This window comes from Schistocerca nitens, chromosome 10 (genome assembly GCF_023898315.1).
Source record: "Schistocerca nitens isolate TAMUIC-IGC-003100 chromosome 10, iqSchNite1.1, whole genome shotgun sequence".
Taxonomy (NCBI): domain Eukaryota; kingdom Metazoa; phylum Arthropoda; class Insecta; order Orthoptera; family Acrididae; genus Schistocerca; species Schistocerca nitens.
In genome coordinates this window covers 156,689,789-156,706,556 of record NC_064623.1, presented here as the reverse complement: position 1 = coordinate 156,706,556, position 16,768 = coordinate 156,689,789, and the positions used below count along the sequence as shown (strand labels likewise).

Genomic DNA, 16,768 nt, shown 5'->3' with positions numbered 1-16,768 from the left:
AATGAGCTTTGAAGCTACAGCAGTGGAAATTGCAGGGAAGTCATGCTGTGAATTAGGTCTGTACTGATCACCAAATGGTGAAATAAAAACATTTAATGAGCTAGAAGGCACAATCCAAGAACGTTTTAAAAACATGCTTATTTAACAATTATTGGGGATTTGAACATACCAGGAAAAATACAGGAAACTATGGACTTGTTGCATACTTTCAACCTAAAAATAAAAATAGATCAAACCCACAAGAGTAACTAACCATAGTGAAACCACTATTGATCACATATAAAATTTCCTTCATGTTACTGTGACATCCAAGTAATAAACTCCATATAAGCCGATCATTTTGATATCATGATAGACATTAAGATAAAGACTGCTGGAAGTGAGAAGAAATGAGAGCAATTGAGGTAGATCAGGGGGGGAAATATATATATATATATATATATATATATATATATATATATATATATATATATATATATATATAAAGAAAGATGATGAGACTTACCAAACAAAAGCGCTGGCAGGTCGATAGACACACAAACAAACACAAATATACACACAAAATTCAAGCTTTCGCAACAAACTGTTGCCTCATCAGGAAAGAGGGAAGGAGAGGGAAAGACGAAAGGATGTGGGTTTTAAGGGAGAGGGTAAGGAGTCATTCCAATCCCGGGAGCGGAAAGACTTACCTTAGGGGGAAAAAAGGACAGGTATACACTCGCACACACACACATATCCATCCACACATACAGACACAAGCAGACATCATATATATATATATATATATATATATATATATATATATATATAGGAAATACCATGTGCAGACAATGATTTAAATACTGAATGGGACCAATTTTTATCTTTATGTCAACAAAAGGCTAGTAAATAAATAAATAAATAAATAAATACAAAAAAAAAGAAAAGCTGAGTGACTAGTGAGGCACTCCATGCAAGAACTAAACAAATTGCATTATCACCTCTCCAAGCAAAAACAACAATGAGGCATAATGCTTTTTTACAAAATAAAAAAAAGAGAGTACTGCATTTTCATCAGAGAAACAAAGGCCACTGTTCATTAAGACAGCTGTAGATAAAAGAGTTATGCAAAAGTCTTATGGCCTTTTATAAAAGAAGAGAGAGGAAAATCAACAAAACTGACAGAGGACATCTGCCCACTCAAAGATGGCAAAAGTGATGTAGATCCTCTAGAAATAGCAAACACCTTTAACAGATACCATATAACTGCAATGAATGACGCGATAAAACAAAATTAAACAGCCAAACAAAGTACAATGCCAAAAATCCCACCCAAGCCATTGCTTTCATCCCAGCAACAGACACAGAAGTTGAAAATGTTCTCAGTTTACTCGACAGGCAACAGAAGACTTGTGGGATCTTCACAGATATTTCTGAAGAATTTGACTGCGTAAATCATTCCAGACTAATGGAGAAACTTATCAGTATGGGATTCGAGGGAAATGCTATGACACAGCCAAATCATATGTTATGAATAGGAAACAGTGCACAGAAACCAAACATACTAGTGCTGGAAATATAATTAATTAACAGATCTGAGTTACAAACTGTCAGGCATGATGTGCCATAAAGTTCTGATCTCACGCCAATAGTGTTTATTCTATGTGTAAATGATTTCCCAGAATATACAAAAAGAAACTTACAATGTATATTGATGATCCTACGAATATATGTGGAACTGATACTAAGGAGCTTGAAAATGAAGCACTCATAAATATTGAAATTGTAAATAAATATGTAATACCAAACAACATTTTTATGAATCAATCTAGCATTCCAAATCAAACAGAGTGAAAATTAAATAGCGAGGCAATTAACAAAGTAAGTAGCACAAAATTCTTAGGAACTATCAAAGATACATGTTCGGTGTAAAAAGCTAAACACACACACATCTTTATCATGCACAAAACAACAAAAGTTGTGGATGATAAAGTACTCAGTACAATATATTATGGAATTGTGTTCCCACACTTGTCCTACCTAACTCAGTAACAAGAAGTGGGTAAACACCTCCTAAATATAGATGTACATGATCACATAACACAAGGAAAGAAAACTTATTACACAAGACAGTGAAATCTGGAACTGACAATGAGTGCTCTAATGAAGCAACAAAAGGTTTCTTAACAATCTTCCAAAATCAGTTATGGAAGTATTGGAATTAAATTTATTTAAAAATTGTCTAAAAGTGTATCTTGCAGGGAAATATATATACAGTATGAGTGAGTATTAAAATGTCAGATTAAATATTAGCTGTCGTATTGTAACAGGAAGTATTTACTAACCTCATATGTACTCATAAAATGTAGTCCTGTTTTCTTTATTAAACATTTAATGTTTGTAAAAAATTGTTTGACGCACTTTATACTTTCAACTGAAAATTATCAGCTCAAGTCCATGGGCAACGAATAAATAAATAATCTAACATTTAATTTTATTCAAATAAAGGTTTTTGTTAAAGGAATTCTTATGGAGTTTTCCCACTGAAAATGGAGAACATACTCTCAGCCAAGCTAGGTTCTGCTCTCTCGTGTGTAAAATGCATGGTCGTTACTAAAATGGGTGATAAAAATGTACAAACAACAAATATTGCACACCAATGATCATCTCGCCTGGAGGATGAATGGGCAGCATCTGACTTCACTGTCTCAGGGACTGGAAGCAGCTATGGGGTTTCCTTGTGATATACACTATGTGTGGATTTTCCGTCACCACCAGCAAGAAGAGAAAAGGTTTCCTAGCTCAGCGGCCAATGTTCTTGCAGCAATAAATCATTTCATCTCCATAGTGAGTGGTTGTCTGTGAGCTTACTCATTATTTTCAGCCAGTGCAGGACATGCTAACAATGTACTGAAGATAGGAAATACATGAAGGGGGGGGAAAAGCTAATAGTGAATGATTGAACAGTTTTAACACAAAGATTCTGGTAGCATTTTCTTGAGGTATGGTATTTAATAGTTTCATTTTAGTATTCCTAATAACAATATAAAATTAAAATGTTTAAACTAAGTATTTCATTTTTATTAATGTACATTTGGGCACAGCTTACAAAGTTTACAAAATTCTAAACTGTAAATATGTTATCTGAAGATAACCTATCATCATTCGTAATACAAGATGAATTTTTTTTTTTAATGTATGCATGCATTTGAATACCTGTGACAAAATTTTTACAGCATCCTAACTTGAAGGTGACAGAAGTTCTAATACAGAATTGTACAACACTTATGTAAAGTTCAGTTGTGTGGTCAAAAGTAACATCTTTTAACTCGCATTAAGTAACCTAATGTCAATGTAATAACCTATAAAAAGTATTTTTTTAAGAACAAGAAATAATTAATTCTACTTGCAGCGCATAAAACTGAAAAGAAACCAGGACAAAACTGAATCTGCAGATCAGCCTTCAATGACGTTTCAAGTCGCTTGACGATACAAAATTTAAGTAAAAATATGTTGTGCTTCATATTCTCAAGTACCTTTTAAAACATTACAATATACCCATTATTTACTCATAACAAGCAGTTAGGAATTGTTAAATTGATTTAACAATTAGGAACAGTATTGAAAGCATTTCAAAGAGAACAGTTACCTCTCACTGACTCATCCCATAAGCTCACTGATACGTAGTACGGCTTCGGGATGTGTGGCTACAGTCTCGGCCCATCCAGGTGTGCGCATCACCTCGCACAGATTGTGTCTGATGAAAACGATAGCACGGTCCCACAGAAGGTCGCAGGAGAAAACTGAGGCATTGGCTGCAGTTGCTGCGGCATTGTCCACATTCAGACTGCTGGCGATGTAGGTCTCACACTGACGCTTCAGCTGGTGCAGCTGGTACTTATCAGCGGCTATCAAGAGCTCCAACGGCATGTCCTTGAGAGCCGGTGCTACACCTGTGTACATGTACAGCATAATCTGCTTCAGTATTTCCGGCTTCACGTCCTTTACCTCCACACGACCCTCCTTTGCTTCCTTTGTGTGGGGCTGCAGCATGGCAGCAAAGTAAGGACTCCGAACGGCCAGTAGTGCCCTATGTGCCTTTAGAACTGTATTTCCTGCATGTAGCTCAAAGTCTGCGAGGACTTCATCGCGCATCATCTCGTCCACAGCCTTCACTATACCGCCGTGTGGTTCTTCTGTGTCTGGCACAGGCAGTTCATCCTGGATAACGCACTGTAAGCAGATTTCGCACTGGAGTACTATCTCATTTTCATTGTAATTCTGTTCGACATTGTCTGCTTTCCTAATGACCTGCATTTCTGTTTTTTCGCCTTCCTTCAGGTGGAACCATTTGCACTGAAATACTTCACGTATCACACCAGTCGGAAGAATTTCGTCAGCCTTCAACTTTGCTCTCAATATCTTGTTGGTTTCACTCTTTTTTAGTAAAAAACACAAAAGCAGTTCGTTGGTTTTCTTCGTAAGGATCATGCACCATTTACTGCCATTCTGATGGGTTAACGGAGCAGACTCGATATATGTTGTTCCTTCACACAACGTCTTCAAACCCGTCACAGTCCAAGTATGGACAGATGAGAAGTCCTCAAATCTTGTACCACTTGAGTACTTTAGAACAGTTGGTGTTTGTGCTGCTACTTCTGCAACTGCACTTGTCACTGTACCTGAGCCTGGAAAAAAAAAGCATCATCATCAAACGAAGTTGGATAATATAACATTTCCACTGTCACACAAAAAAATAACAAAACTTGAATATGTTCCAATTATGGCGTACATATTGAGTTACTGGCCTAATGCTATAAAAAATACACTGATTGAAAAAAATATTTGTTACACAATTTAAAAAGCACAATGGCAGATTTTGAGCACTGTACTTGTGGTCATGGGACCCTCCGCCGCTCAGGTAAGTCGTGGCAGTCCAGCTGTACGAACTCAACACAGTAACATAGATCAACATGGAGACATATCAGACGAAGAAAGGAGCTACCATGTTTGGACATGTACGTGGCTACATCTTGAATGAACTTTCCCCTTGCCCAATTTGTTTGTGTGTCAATGTGGATTCTACAACATTTCTACAATGAATGGTGTACGACACGCAGACAAGTAACACTTTGGAGCAACAGTGGTATCGAAAAGATCCCGAATGACAGGAACTGGAGACAAGTGTCATGCTTTGTCAATGGCAATTTGTTTCACACCAATATAAATTGCTGCGTCCATCTCAACCAGGTTTGAAGAAACAGTGCGAAGACAACTCCAGGCAACTGATATTTGCAGTCGGGTATATCACAAAGGGGCACAGCTGACATGGGCAAATAGAGCTGTCTGTGTTCTATGAACCAAACACAGAAACTGCACAGCAGCTGATGGAAGGTGTGTAATATGATCCTACAAGTCACAATTTCTCTTCTTCTCAAATGAGACAAGGTTTGCTGTGCTGAGGTGTGCAACTATTATTGTTAGGAGTATGTTGTTTAGGCCATATGTTGTTCTGTGACATTTTGGGATGGTTTTTCCTACTACGATTTGGCTCACTCATTTGCAAACATGGACTAGGGTCTTTATTTCAACAGTCTCTGATCATGTAACGCCCTTTCTTCTGTATCATCATGTTGAGAAAGCTTTTTTTCCAAGATGACACCAGCCACCTGCTTTCTTGGTGGAACCACATCCCCAATGAGTTGTCAAGCAGTTCAAGTTTAGGCTTTTTCAATGTTTTGCAATTCTTAAGAGCATTTTCATCATCTACCATCATAGTACATGATTCAATGTCTTTCTGATTTCTCCTCAAATCTTTTATCGTCATAGTGCCTATATTGAGTTCCTTGGCAATTTTTTGCCCCGATTCCCCCAGGTCCAGTCTTCTTAGCACTCCTAATTCTTAATTTAGTGAAGGAATAATGTGTTTATGTTTCACTCCTGACATGACAAAAAAACACAGCCAACTGTACAGTACACAAACTGCAAAACAAATACATACAGTACCGTAACAAACATTGGAAAAAATAAAAGTCATGCAACCACTGAGCAGCAAGCACTAAAAACTTCACAGTGCAGAACTGTACAAAAAAACACAGACAATGACAGAAATGATATGGGAGATGACAGAGCACCAAAACAGAATACCTGTAAACAACAATGGTGCAATGGCTAGTCACCACCACAAATCAGGGCAAGTTTGGCTCTAGCACAATCGGATCAACTGAAACGGTGGACCAGCCAAGGACAGACGACTGGGGTTCTCCTGTAGACGTAAACTATCCCAAGAAAACCAAATAACAAAGCTTCAAGAACCAGCTTTACAAGGTGATTCTACGAATGTACTGAACTCCCTACGTACTGCTTGCTCAGGGATCGTGAGGCCAAGATCACAATAATTATACGGCACACAATGAGACATTAAAACAATCATGCTTCCTGTGCTCCATACGTGAATGGAATGGAAACAAACCCTAATAATGTATTTTCTGCCATGCACTTCACAGTGATTTGCAGAGTGTAGATGTGGATTGGTGGTGGTGGTGGTGGTGGTGGGAATATGAGAGGATTGCTCCAACAACACCTCAGGCAGTCAATGAGGCCAAAAAGCCCTACCTCACAGGGATGTATAGAATCCTCCTTCACAGGCAAAGTGTAACACCAGGTCAGCCCCTTTGGCATAGTCTGCTAGCACCAGACGTACCATGTCAGCAAGATTAAGATGCCACTTCGAAGCACCAAATCAGGGCTGTCAATGAGCACATGGACCACCGTCAGGCCAGCTCTGCATCAACAGTGAGGAGGAACCTCACATCTGCGAATGTAGCCATGTATCAGCCAAGGGTACCTAATTTGGAGCCAACAGAGTGTGCATGTGTGTATCCAAAGCCTGTTCATCCATCAAATGTGGAGCAATCGACAAATACCACTTCTGAACCCAGATAAATCTCAAGGACAGCCAGAGCAGGTTGCGAAAAATTGTGGTGTCAACAGAACCTTTTGAACCAAAGCAGATTTCGAGACAAATCTGAGTTCAGAGCACAAGCCATGGAGGCAAATACAATGTCTACCTGACCAGAGGTGACAATTGAGGAAGCTGCAGTTCTGAACAGACACTGGAGGCATGACAGAATTGTAAATCCAGTTCTGGGTCGCTGTTGTGGGAGGTGCAGGACATGGTAGTTGGGATGTTCAGGGAAGCTACAAACACAAATCATAATTCAGAAGCTGTTGTTGGCACCTGATAGATAATGGAGGAACTCCAGCCTCAGCTAGTAGGCTGTTCACAGGGCTGGTTTAGAAGGCTCCTGCTGCATGTTGGACACGTTTTGTAGCACTGCTAAAGGGTCGAGTGATCTGCACCCCAGCTAGTGTTACTGAGGCAGCAAAGTGTATTGAGGTGTCGCCAGCATTTCTGATTAAGTTGGCGAAGGTGGGGAAGCCATGTCAGCCACGAATCTATGACCAGTCCCAAAAAGCGGTGCATCTGAACTACAGGAAGTAACTGATTGTTTACATGAAGCTCTGGGGATGGGTGGGCAGTACAATGACAAAATAAGTGCATCCACACGAGTCTTGGTGGCTGAAAACCAAAAGCCATGGGTGAGAACCCATGATTGCACCTTTCACATGGCACCCTGAGACGATGCTGAGCAACACCCACACTAGAGGAGCTATAATAAAAATAAAAATCATCGGCATATAAAGAGGGTGATATCTAAACCCCCCAGTTACTGCTAGTCCATAATGGTCACCAGAAAGAGGGCGATGCTCAGCAGAGTCCAGCCGGAACCTGTACTCCTGGATATGGGGGGTACCGAGTGAAGCACCCACTCGAACCCAGAAGGTACGGTGTGACATGAAATTCTTGACAACCCCAGAGACCCCGCTCATGCAAGGATGTGGTGATGCCACGTGGTGTCATAAGCCTTCTGTAGATCAGAAAAGACAGTGATGAGGTGCTAACAACACGCGAAGGCTATACGTATGGTGGACTCCAGATGAACCAAATTATCAGCAGTGGAGAACCCTTTGCAAAACTGCCCCGAGATGCAGCTGAAAGGCCACCAAGACTCAAGGAGCCAACACAGCCGCTTCCTCACCATGCATTCGAACAACTTGGAGAGTGTTGGTAAGGCTGATTGGGCAGTAAATGTCCTCTCTGGGGGTTCTGGTTTCAGTACTCGAATTATCACACCTTCTCGCCACTGAGATGGAAACTCACGCTCGTTCCAGATCCAATTAAAGAGGGCAAGGATGTGACACTGACAATCGCTGAGAGATGCAGCAGCATTTGGTTGTGGATGCAGTCTGGCCCTGGGGCCATATAAGGGCAAGTAGTTAAGGCACTGTAGGGCTCCCATCCACTTAATGGATCACTATATGGCTCCAGGTGCCGGGTAGTAAAAGATAAGTGCATTCGCTCCACCTGCTGTTTTATCAGCTGAAAGGTGAGGTGGTAGTTCTTAGATGCAGATGCACCATCAAAGTACTCAGCAAAATGTTCGGCGACAGCATCTGGATCAGTACAAATGGCATCATCTACGGAAATACACGGTACATCTGCAGGGGACTGGAAGCTGTAGATGTGTCCGATCTTTGCTCATACCTGTGATGGAGAGTTACGTTATCCAGTGGTGGAAATTTACTGTTCCCAGGATTCTTGCTTTTTTTTCTCTCTCTCTCTTCCCTTCTTCATTTTATGTGGTAGCAGATTTGGGCATGAAGCTGTTTAAAAGTTATGAGGTGCTCCAATGAAGAGCGCCACCTATGGTGTTTGAGAGCCTGTCTAAGATCTCTAAGGGCTGTAGCAACCTCTGGGGTCCACCAGGGTACCATCTTCCAAAGGGGTAAACCCGAAGAATAGGGGATGGCATAGTTGGCTGCCAAAAGAATTGCTACCATTGTATGCTGAACAGCCACATCGATAATGCCTTGCGATGGGGAGCCAAGGACAACAGCAGAGGTGAATCCATACTAACAGCATTATGGAGAAACCATCTGGGCAGGCATCAGGGGAGCAATGCTGAGGGAGGAACAGGAAGATCAGGAAGTGGTCACTGCCACACAGGTCATTGTGGACCCTCCAGTGGATAGATGGTAGAAGGCTAGGGCTGCAAAAGGAGAGATCAATGGCTGAATAAGTTCCGTGTGCTACACTCAAGTGTGTGGACGCACCAGAGTTCAAAGGTCGAGCCGTGCCAGTGAAATTTTTATGTCTTTACCTCAGCCAGTGACCACTGTTCCACCCCGAGGCACAAGGTCACTCACTATATAGAGTGTGCAGCACATACACACGAACTTCGTCTGATACCCTCTCATAGCCAGTACGATTCTTAAAATAACCTCGGTAGCCAAAGGATTTCCACCTTGCGCACTGAAAGAGTACATGCTGAGTCCAGTGGCATGGGGGCCACCAGAGTTTCCTTCACCTCAGAGCATTTCTTTTTGTCCTTTTTCTCCTTACAAAACAAGACAAGGACTGGGAAGGTTTCCCTTAATTGGTTTAAAGGGCAGAGGAAGAATGAGAAGTTCGACCACCAGCAGCCTGTGGTTCCTTCAGCCACTTGGTAGTGGCTGGCTGTGGACCAGCAGGAACCATGGAAGGGAGGGTCCTGATGGACGTCTTCTTAGCTAAAGAATCTGGAGAAAGATTAGGTGCCTCCAGCTGGGGGATGGGGACCAGTGTCCTCAGCAGGTGGGGACCCAATGCTCCCGAAGCGGCTGCAGTGGGAGCACCAGGTCTCCCAACCGCCTGGCAAGTGGGGGAAGGGGGGGGGGCAGCTCTGAGGGCCCACTGTAATAGGTGCAACAGAGGAAGGCACAGTCGACAGCGAAGGCAACAACACTGTGGCTGTAGTGTAGGATTGTGTCATTTGTATTGGATTAAGATGCTCATACTCTTTTCTGGTCTCTTGATATGTGAGCCTGTCCAGACTTTTATATTCCTGGATTTTCTTCTCACACTTAAATATGGAGCAGTCTGGTGAGCAGGGGAGTGGAGCTCACTGCAGTTTACACAGATGGGAGAGTGGCACAAAGAACATTCATATGCAGTGGATGTCCACAATCCCTGCAGACTGGGGTAGCAGTGAAAAAGGAAGACATTGTCCAAACTTCATACATCTGAAGCATCTCATAGGAGGAGGAACATTGGGTTTCATGTCACACCGGTAGACCATCACCTTGACCTTCTCAGGCAATGTATCACCCTCTAAAGCCAAGTTGAAGGCCCCAGTAGCAACTCTGTTTTCCCTTGGTCCCCTATGGACACGACAGATGAAGTGCACATCCCAATGATATTTTAATGAGGAGGGACCCAGTCTTCATCTTAGAGATGGCTGCAACCCTCCCGTATTTGTCTTCACAATATATAAAGGCTTTGTGGCCAAAAAGGTGTCCCTTTCAGTCCTGGTACAAACCAGGTATTGAGGGGGGACGGGGGGGGGGGGGGGGGGATTTAGCTCCTTGCTATCTAGTCCTTCATTCCTCCCAAGGCTTGGCCAGAGAAAGGAATGCACTGTGATTGTACTTAGTTGCATCATATGAGGCCTTTCCATCCAGAGAGACTGCTGGGACTGTGTGACCACCAGTAGGTGAGAGTCTATGTCGTTTCATGTGTGAACTATCTGCCATAGTGCCACCCACTGCCAGTAATCTGTTGCCAGAAGTCCCCATGCCCCATTCATGATAGGCACATATTCCATGACATACATGAGGAGTGTGCAGTGCAGGCACCAATAGTGTGATCCATGCATGATCAGAGGGTGCAGGTTCTTGACAACCCTCCTGCAACGGGATGGCTACTGCATTGGGTTTTGCACATACTATTACAATAGGAAGGAAAGGTGCCAGGGTGGAAGGGCACAGAGGTGGAGCATACACACACAAGACAACATGCACTTCTGCAAAATTTGGAAAAGATGACAGGTCAAACGCAATAACAGGGACTATATAATTGTTAATGGTAGGTGAAGATAGCACCAGAAGTGAAGCCTGAAATCCACACCAAAATCATGAACTGAGTCCAGGCAGGCTCTGCACCAAAAAGACCATCCAATGGAAATTCAGAGAAGGTAAGAGATAGCACAGAAAGAGGAAGTAGCACTACAAAGGCTGGGGCCCTGTGATAGCCACATATGTACTCGCCAAACAAAGAGTGGTAAGCCCCTTGGGGGAAGGGGGAGGGGAGGGGGGGGGGGGCAAATCCCGAAATTGTTTGTGTAAGCTATTTTTACCTCGAATTCTATGCTGCAAAAGGCTCAAATATACATATTTATTTACCATGATGAGTAATTCAAATATGTTATGGCTGCCGTTTGGACCACTAGTGATCTAACACTTTCCTGCACGTTTCCAACTGATCATGTCACCCTGACTCCTGATTGCTGTGCCGCACACTTTTAGCACCAAAAGTTACATAAAACTGGTCACATATTGTTGTACATTAAAATACACACACCACCATTTGTTAGTGTTAGCAGCTAAGAATAGCTGCTTTAGGTATGTAGTAAAATAATGTATACAGTTATGAGATGATTGTTTATCTTCTACAATAATTGTAGCTGGCCACCAGTTGTAATACCATTTCATTGCATGTTTAGCTAGAAATGGATCCATCTATTTGTGGGCTGTCAGTAACAAGGAAACACAGATGTAGTACATCATTAGATGACAAGGGCCTATGCTACTATCTGAACGGCTACCTAAAAAAAAAGTGCTTTCTATACAAGCATTTCTCTAACAAATAAGTTGTTAGATAAAAATATGCTTCTCTAGCAAACAAATCGCCCAAATAGAGCAACACTTCCCTAGGATATAGTGGAGAAGCAGCTTAAAAAGGAGAAAATATGTGGAGCAGAGGACAATATGGAGTCAAAATTTTTAATTGGGTTGATGAAAGGAGAGTTCTAATGATTTCAAGTCTCCCTGGACATAGTGATGTTTTAGAGGACAAAAGGAAAAATAACAGAAAAGGAGAAGTTATAATTAAACCAAATGTTGTGCTGGAGTACAACAAGATTTCAGTGACCAGATGTCTTCGTATTATTCACTCTTGAGAAAGGGGGTGAAAAGTTGGGACAAAAGTTGCAATGAAACTGCAATTAGAGACCTCTATAGCAAATGCTAGGATTCTGCATCGTAAACAGAGCACTTCGAGGAGGAGGAGGAGGAGGAGGTCATTTCGAAATTTCTAACAGTCCATTGCCTTGCAAGTACATGGATGTGCCATTCCTCCATCAAGAAAGAAAGCACATACTTTGGGAAAAAATGAGGGACCTGCAAGCAAATTTTGGCGACACTGCACATTCTGCTACAAATGGATTTTCGCTCAAGAAGGCAAGAAAGCAGCATACAACAAACCCAAGAAAGTCACAACCTTCTGCAACCTAAACTGTGCATCAGTTATTTCAATGAAAACCACATTCAGGAATGACTTTTTAAGATTGTGGTGTTTAAATAGTGCAAAGGTTAGGTTGATAGGTATTTTTTGTATAATTTGTTTGTGTGTTTTGCAAATGAATTAGTAAGATAAAATGTCCTTCAAAAATAAAAGAAGCAAGAGACAATGAACCCAAGAATAACTTTTTAAAATTCCAACTATTACAGAGTGCAAAGTTTATGTGAAACTTATTTTATTTTTATTGTTTCCTGTAAGGTATGTGTTTGCCAAATAAAGTAGTACAGAAAAAAAGCATACTTTTGTGGTCATTTCACAATCAAGCTGGCCACTACTGAAGCAGTTTATGCAGTGATATGTTCCATTTGCTACTGACAGCCTACCAGGTACATACATGATGAAGTGATGTCATACAAAGATATAATTACACTCATGGCATTCGGGACACCGGTAACCTGAGCCACGTTTCAGCAAAGTTTTCATCAAGCCACCAGGATGTGATACGCAGTACAGGAATTTCCGCAGGGAACATTTTAGGAGGGGATACTTCAGCCAGAAATTCTTAGTAGAATCTGATATGAATTCCACTGGGGCTTGGCCCTTTGTTCAGTTTTAATGACTGGAGTTGGGTCTGAATGCCACTGACATTAATATCTGTATCACTCATCCTTGGAGCTATGCAAGAATTGACCTGGGTCTGTATTCCTGGATTTTCTATCGTAAAGGAAAAATTGAAAACAAAATTCAGCATTTCTGTTTTGGCTTTGCTAAACTCAGTTTCACAGAGTGTATACATGGACAAAGAAAAAAAAAAAATCCCGGATTTCTCCTGGATTTCCCGGTTAAAAATACACTTTCTCCCAGGTGAAAACATACTTTTTCCCTGTTAACTGACAGTATATTTTCTCTCAGAACTTTATAACTTACAAGTCTTTTGAATGATTGTGGTTTTATACACAGGCATAGAATTTCCCAGGGCTTTAGAAAACTAAACACAGAAAAAAACGTGTTTTGAAAAGATTTTTGATGTGCAGCAATATGTACGCTGAATATTTTTGTATTACGAAAGTATAAATTCAAATTCCACCAAACATCGCATGTTACTTTCTGAAGCATTAAAATAGAGATTGCGATGCACTTTTGTAAGCCAGTCATAGCTCATGTCACGTGATCTAGCTAGCCGATCACAATGGGTATTCAGAGCTTAGGACACGTGATGTACTCAACCAATAGCAACATCACTGTTAAGTAGCGCGAACACACAAACAGAAAAAGTTAATGGTTTAAATTAATGTACATATTGTTGCTACACGAAATGCAAAGCTCTCACATATAATATTGGTCTACAAGATTAATACGCTGCAAGAGAAGCTAAGCTGTCACATACCATGTTGGTCTTTTATGCATGTATTACAATATAAGATACACACACAAAGGTGCCAGTAAAATTTTTAATAACGACATAAATGTCTGATCTTCTGGGCTCGAAATTCATCTAAATGGCTCATCATCAAAGAATTGATTTTTAAATGAGAGTCAAACGCTGTGTGATTTAAGAAATTCATCTTACATTATCGCACATAGTCCCGGTTTAACTGCCAGAATGGTACTTTGATGGTAACGCTTTTCAAACCACTATTCGGAATATTTTCCCACAACCTGTTAGAAATCTGTTCGTTTCTGCAGTTACTAGGGAGCGCCAGATGACAGGTGTCACCGCGCTTGCGCAGCTACGATGTTGTAGGGAGCCCGTATGTTCGTACCTGTAAAAGATTAAAAGATCTTACATTATGTCATAAAAGAAACAAGGCATCAGAGGATACTCCAAGAGGATCATAATTTCGTGACCCCAGATTCCAAGTGAAGTAGGCCACGAGCTGATGTTAAGCTTTTCAATGTGGTTTTCGCGATGTAAATTTTCTTGGAGTACTGTGTTCTCATGTTTGGTTCTTTATTATGGCATAATGCCAAACATGCTATAAGTTGAAAACGTGCACTATAAATGCAGCTAACAGTGTGTGGAACTTAAACACTTTGTTTCGAATATATTGTCTGCCTCAGCGGAAATGATTAATAAAAGAAAATTTCTTTGGCAAACCGACAAAAATAACTTTATTGTTCTGCAAGGCAATTAATGCTTGACTGTCAGAAAGGTAGTAATAAAATAAAATCTGCAACTAATAACACATTTTAGCCTTCCGTAATTATGTGAATGTATTTTAATTCACTTGATAGCTCCCGACCACACAAATCTGTCTTGTTTTCATTTGAAGTGAGAGCAGTAAACTAAGAGGGAACACCAAAATCACTAAATGTTAACATGGGTCACGTGGAGACTACCCACTTCCCCACTGTAACTCAGACTGCTCTGCGCATCAGCCCCAGATCTACAATATTTCCTAACCGCGACAATACCACGCTATTCCCTCGAGCGTTTGAGATAGGACATCAAAAATATTCCAAAAAATCGAATTTTCAAAAAATGTTCATTTTGTAGCACACATCTTTTTGAAGATGTCTGATGCATAAAACATTTGTGTTCAAGGAAATGTAAGACACGATGTTATTTGGTCGTAAGTGTGCCAAAGTGCAGTGCCTCGCCCCCTCACACAGCATTCTTCTATCACACGTCACTGTACTTCGCTCTGTGGAATTGAAACGTGTATTTTGTAATGGATGCCATCAAACCATATTCAGGACAGTGGAAATTAAAATGTCCTGTGGTGCGTCTCCTGCTTACAGTCTGTCAGTTTGACATCCTGTCCCTCCGTTTCTTTTTTTTGTTTTTTTTTTTTTTTTTTTTTTTTTTAACTCTTCAGAAAATTTGCACCCTTTGTTCCCTATCAGCTAACAACTTGCTGCTTTGTGTGACATAAAATTAAATATAGGATACATAAACCCAGTAAAGACATGAGACAAGCAAGACAATACACATCTCTTCAATCCTTAGCTCCTAGAATTTTTTTCTGTCTAATCTTGGTACTGCAGTGAAATTGGGATTGTGAGGCCGAAAGTGCAGGAGGTCAGGTCCATATGTAGGAGGATAAGAGTGGAGAAACTTCAGGATAAGGAAATCAGGCACAAGTACATAACAGCGATCTCAGAAAGGTACCAGTTAGTTGAGTGTAGTCAATTACAGTCATTGGAAAAGGAATGGACAAGGTACAGGGACACAGTACTAGAAGTGGCTAAAGAATGTCTTGGAACAGTAGTGTGTAAAAGTAGGATGAAGCAAACAGCTTGGTGGAATGATACAGTCAAGGCAGCCTGTAAAAGGAAAAAGAAGGCGTATCAAAAATGGCTACATACCAGAACCCAGGTAGACAGAGAAAGTTATGTTGAAGAAAGAAACAAAGCCAAACAGATAATTGCAGCATCCAAGAAGAAATCGTGGGAAGACTTTGGAAACAGGTTGGAGACTATGGGTCAAGCTGCTGGAAAACCATTCTGGAGTGTAATTAGCAGTCTTCGAAAGGGAGGTAAGAAGGAAATGACAAGTATTTTGGACAGGTCAGGAAAACTGCTGGTGAATCCTGTGGATGCCTTGGGCAGATGGAGGGAATATTTTGAAGAGTTGCTCAATGTAGGTGAAAATGCGATCAGTAATGTTTCAGATTTCGAGGTAGAATGGGATAGGAATGATGATGGAAATAGGATCACATTTGAGGAAGTGGAAAAAATGGTCAATAGATTGCAGTGCAATAAAGCGGCTGGGGTGGATGAAATTAAGTCGGAACTCATCAAATACAGTGGAATGTCAGGTCTTAAATGGCTACACAGGATAATTGAAATGGTCTGGGAGTCGGGACAGGTTCCATCAGACTGGACAAAAGCAGTAATCACACCAATCTTTAAACTTGGAAACAGAAAAGATTGTAACAACTACAGAGGTATCTCTTTAATCAGTGTTGTGGGTAAAATCTTCTCACGTATTTTTGAAAGGAAAGTGCGAGTATTAGTTGAGGACCAATTGGATGAAAATCAGTGTGGGTTTAGGCCTCTTAGAGGCTGTCAGGACCAGATCTTTAGCTTACGGCAAATAATGGAGAAGTGTTATGAGTGGAACAGGGAATTGTATCTATGCTTTATAGATCTAGAAAAGGCATATGACCGGGTTCCTAGGAGGAAGTTATTGTCTGTCCTACAAGATTATGGAATAGGAGGCAAACTTTTGCTAGCAATTAAAGGTCTTTACATGGATAGTCAGGCAGCAGTTAGAGTTGACGGTAAATTGAGTTCATGGTTCAGAGTAGTTTCAGGGGTAAGACAAGGCTGCAACCTGTCTCCACTGTTGTTCATATTATTTATGGAACATATGTTGAAAACAATAGACTGGCTGGGTGAGATTAAGATATGTGAACACAAAATAAGCAGTCTTGCATATGCGGA

General features: G+C 40.9%; 1 protein-coding gene across 2 annotated transcripts in view; it reads right to left on the bottom strand.

Moving 5' to 3' along the window:
• Positions 1 to 2,960: 2,960 nt before the first annotated feature.
• Positions 2,961 to 16,768, bottom strand: part of LOC126210161 (speckle-type POZ protein-like) — a 45,199-nt gene continuing 31,391 nt past the window's right edge. For both annotated transcript variants that reach the window (XM_049939313.1, XM_049939312.1), the window contains exon 3: positions 2,961 to 4,667. In XM_049939313.1, coding sequence (XP_049795270.1) covers positions 3,640 to 4,667 — 1,028 coding nt within the window. In that variant the 3' untranslated portion in view covers positions 2,961 to 3,639. The remainder of the gene's footprint in view (positions 4,668 to 16,768) is intronic.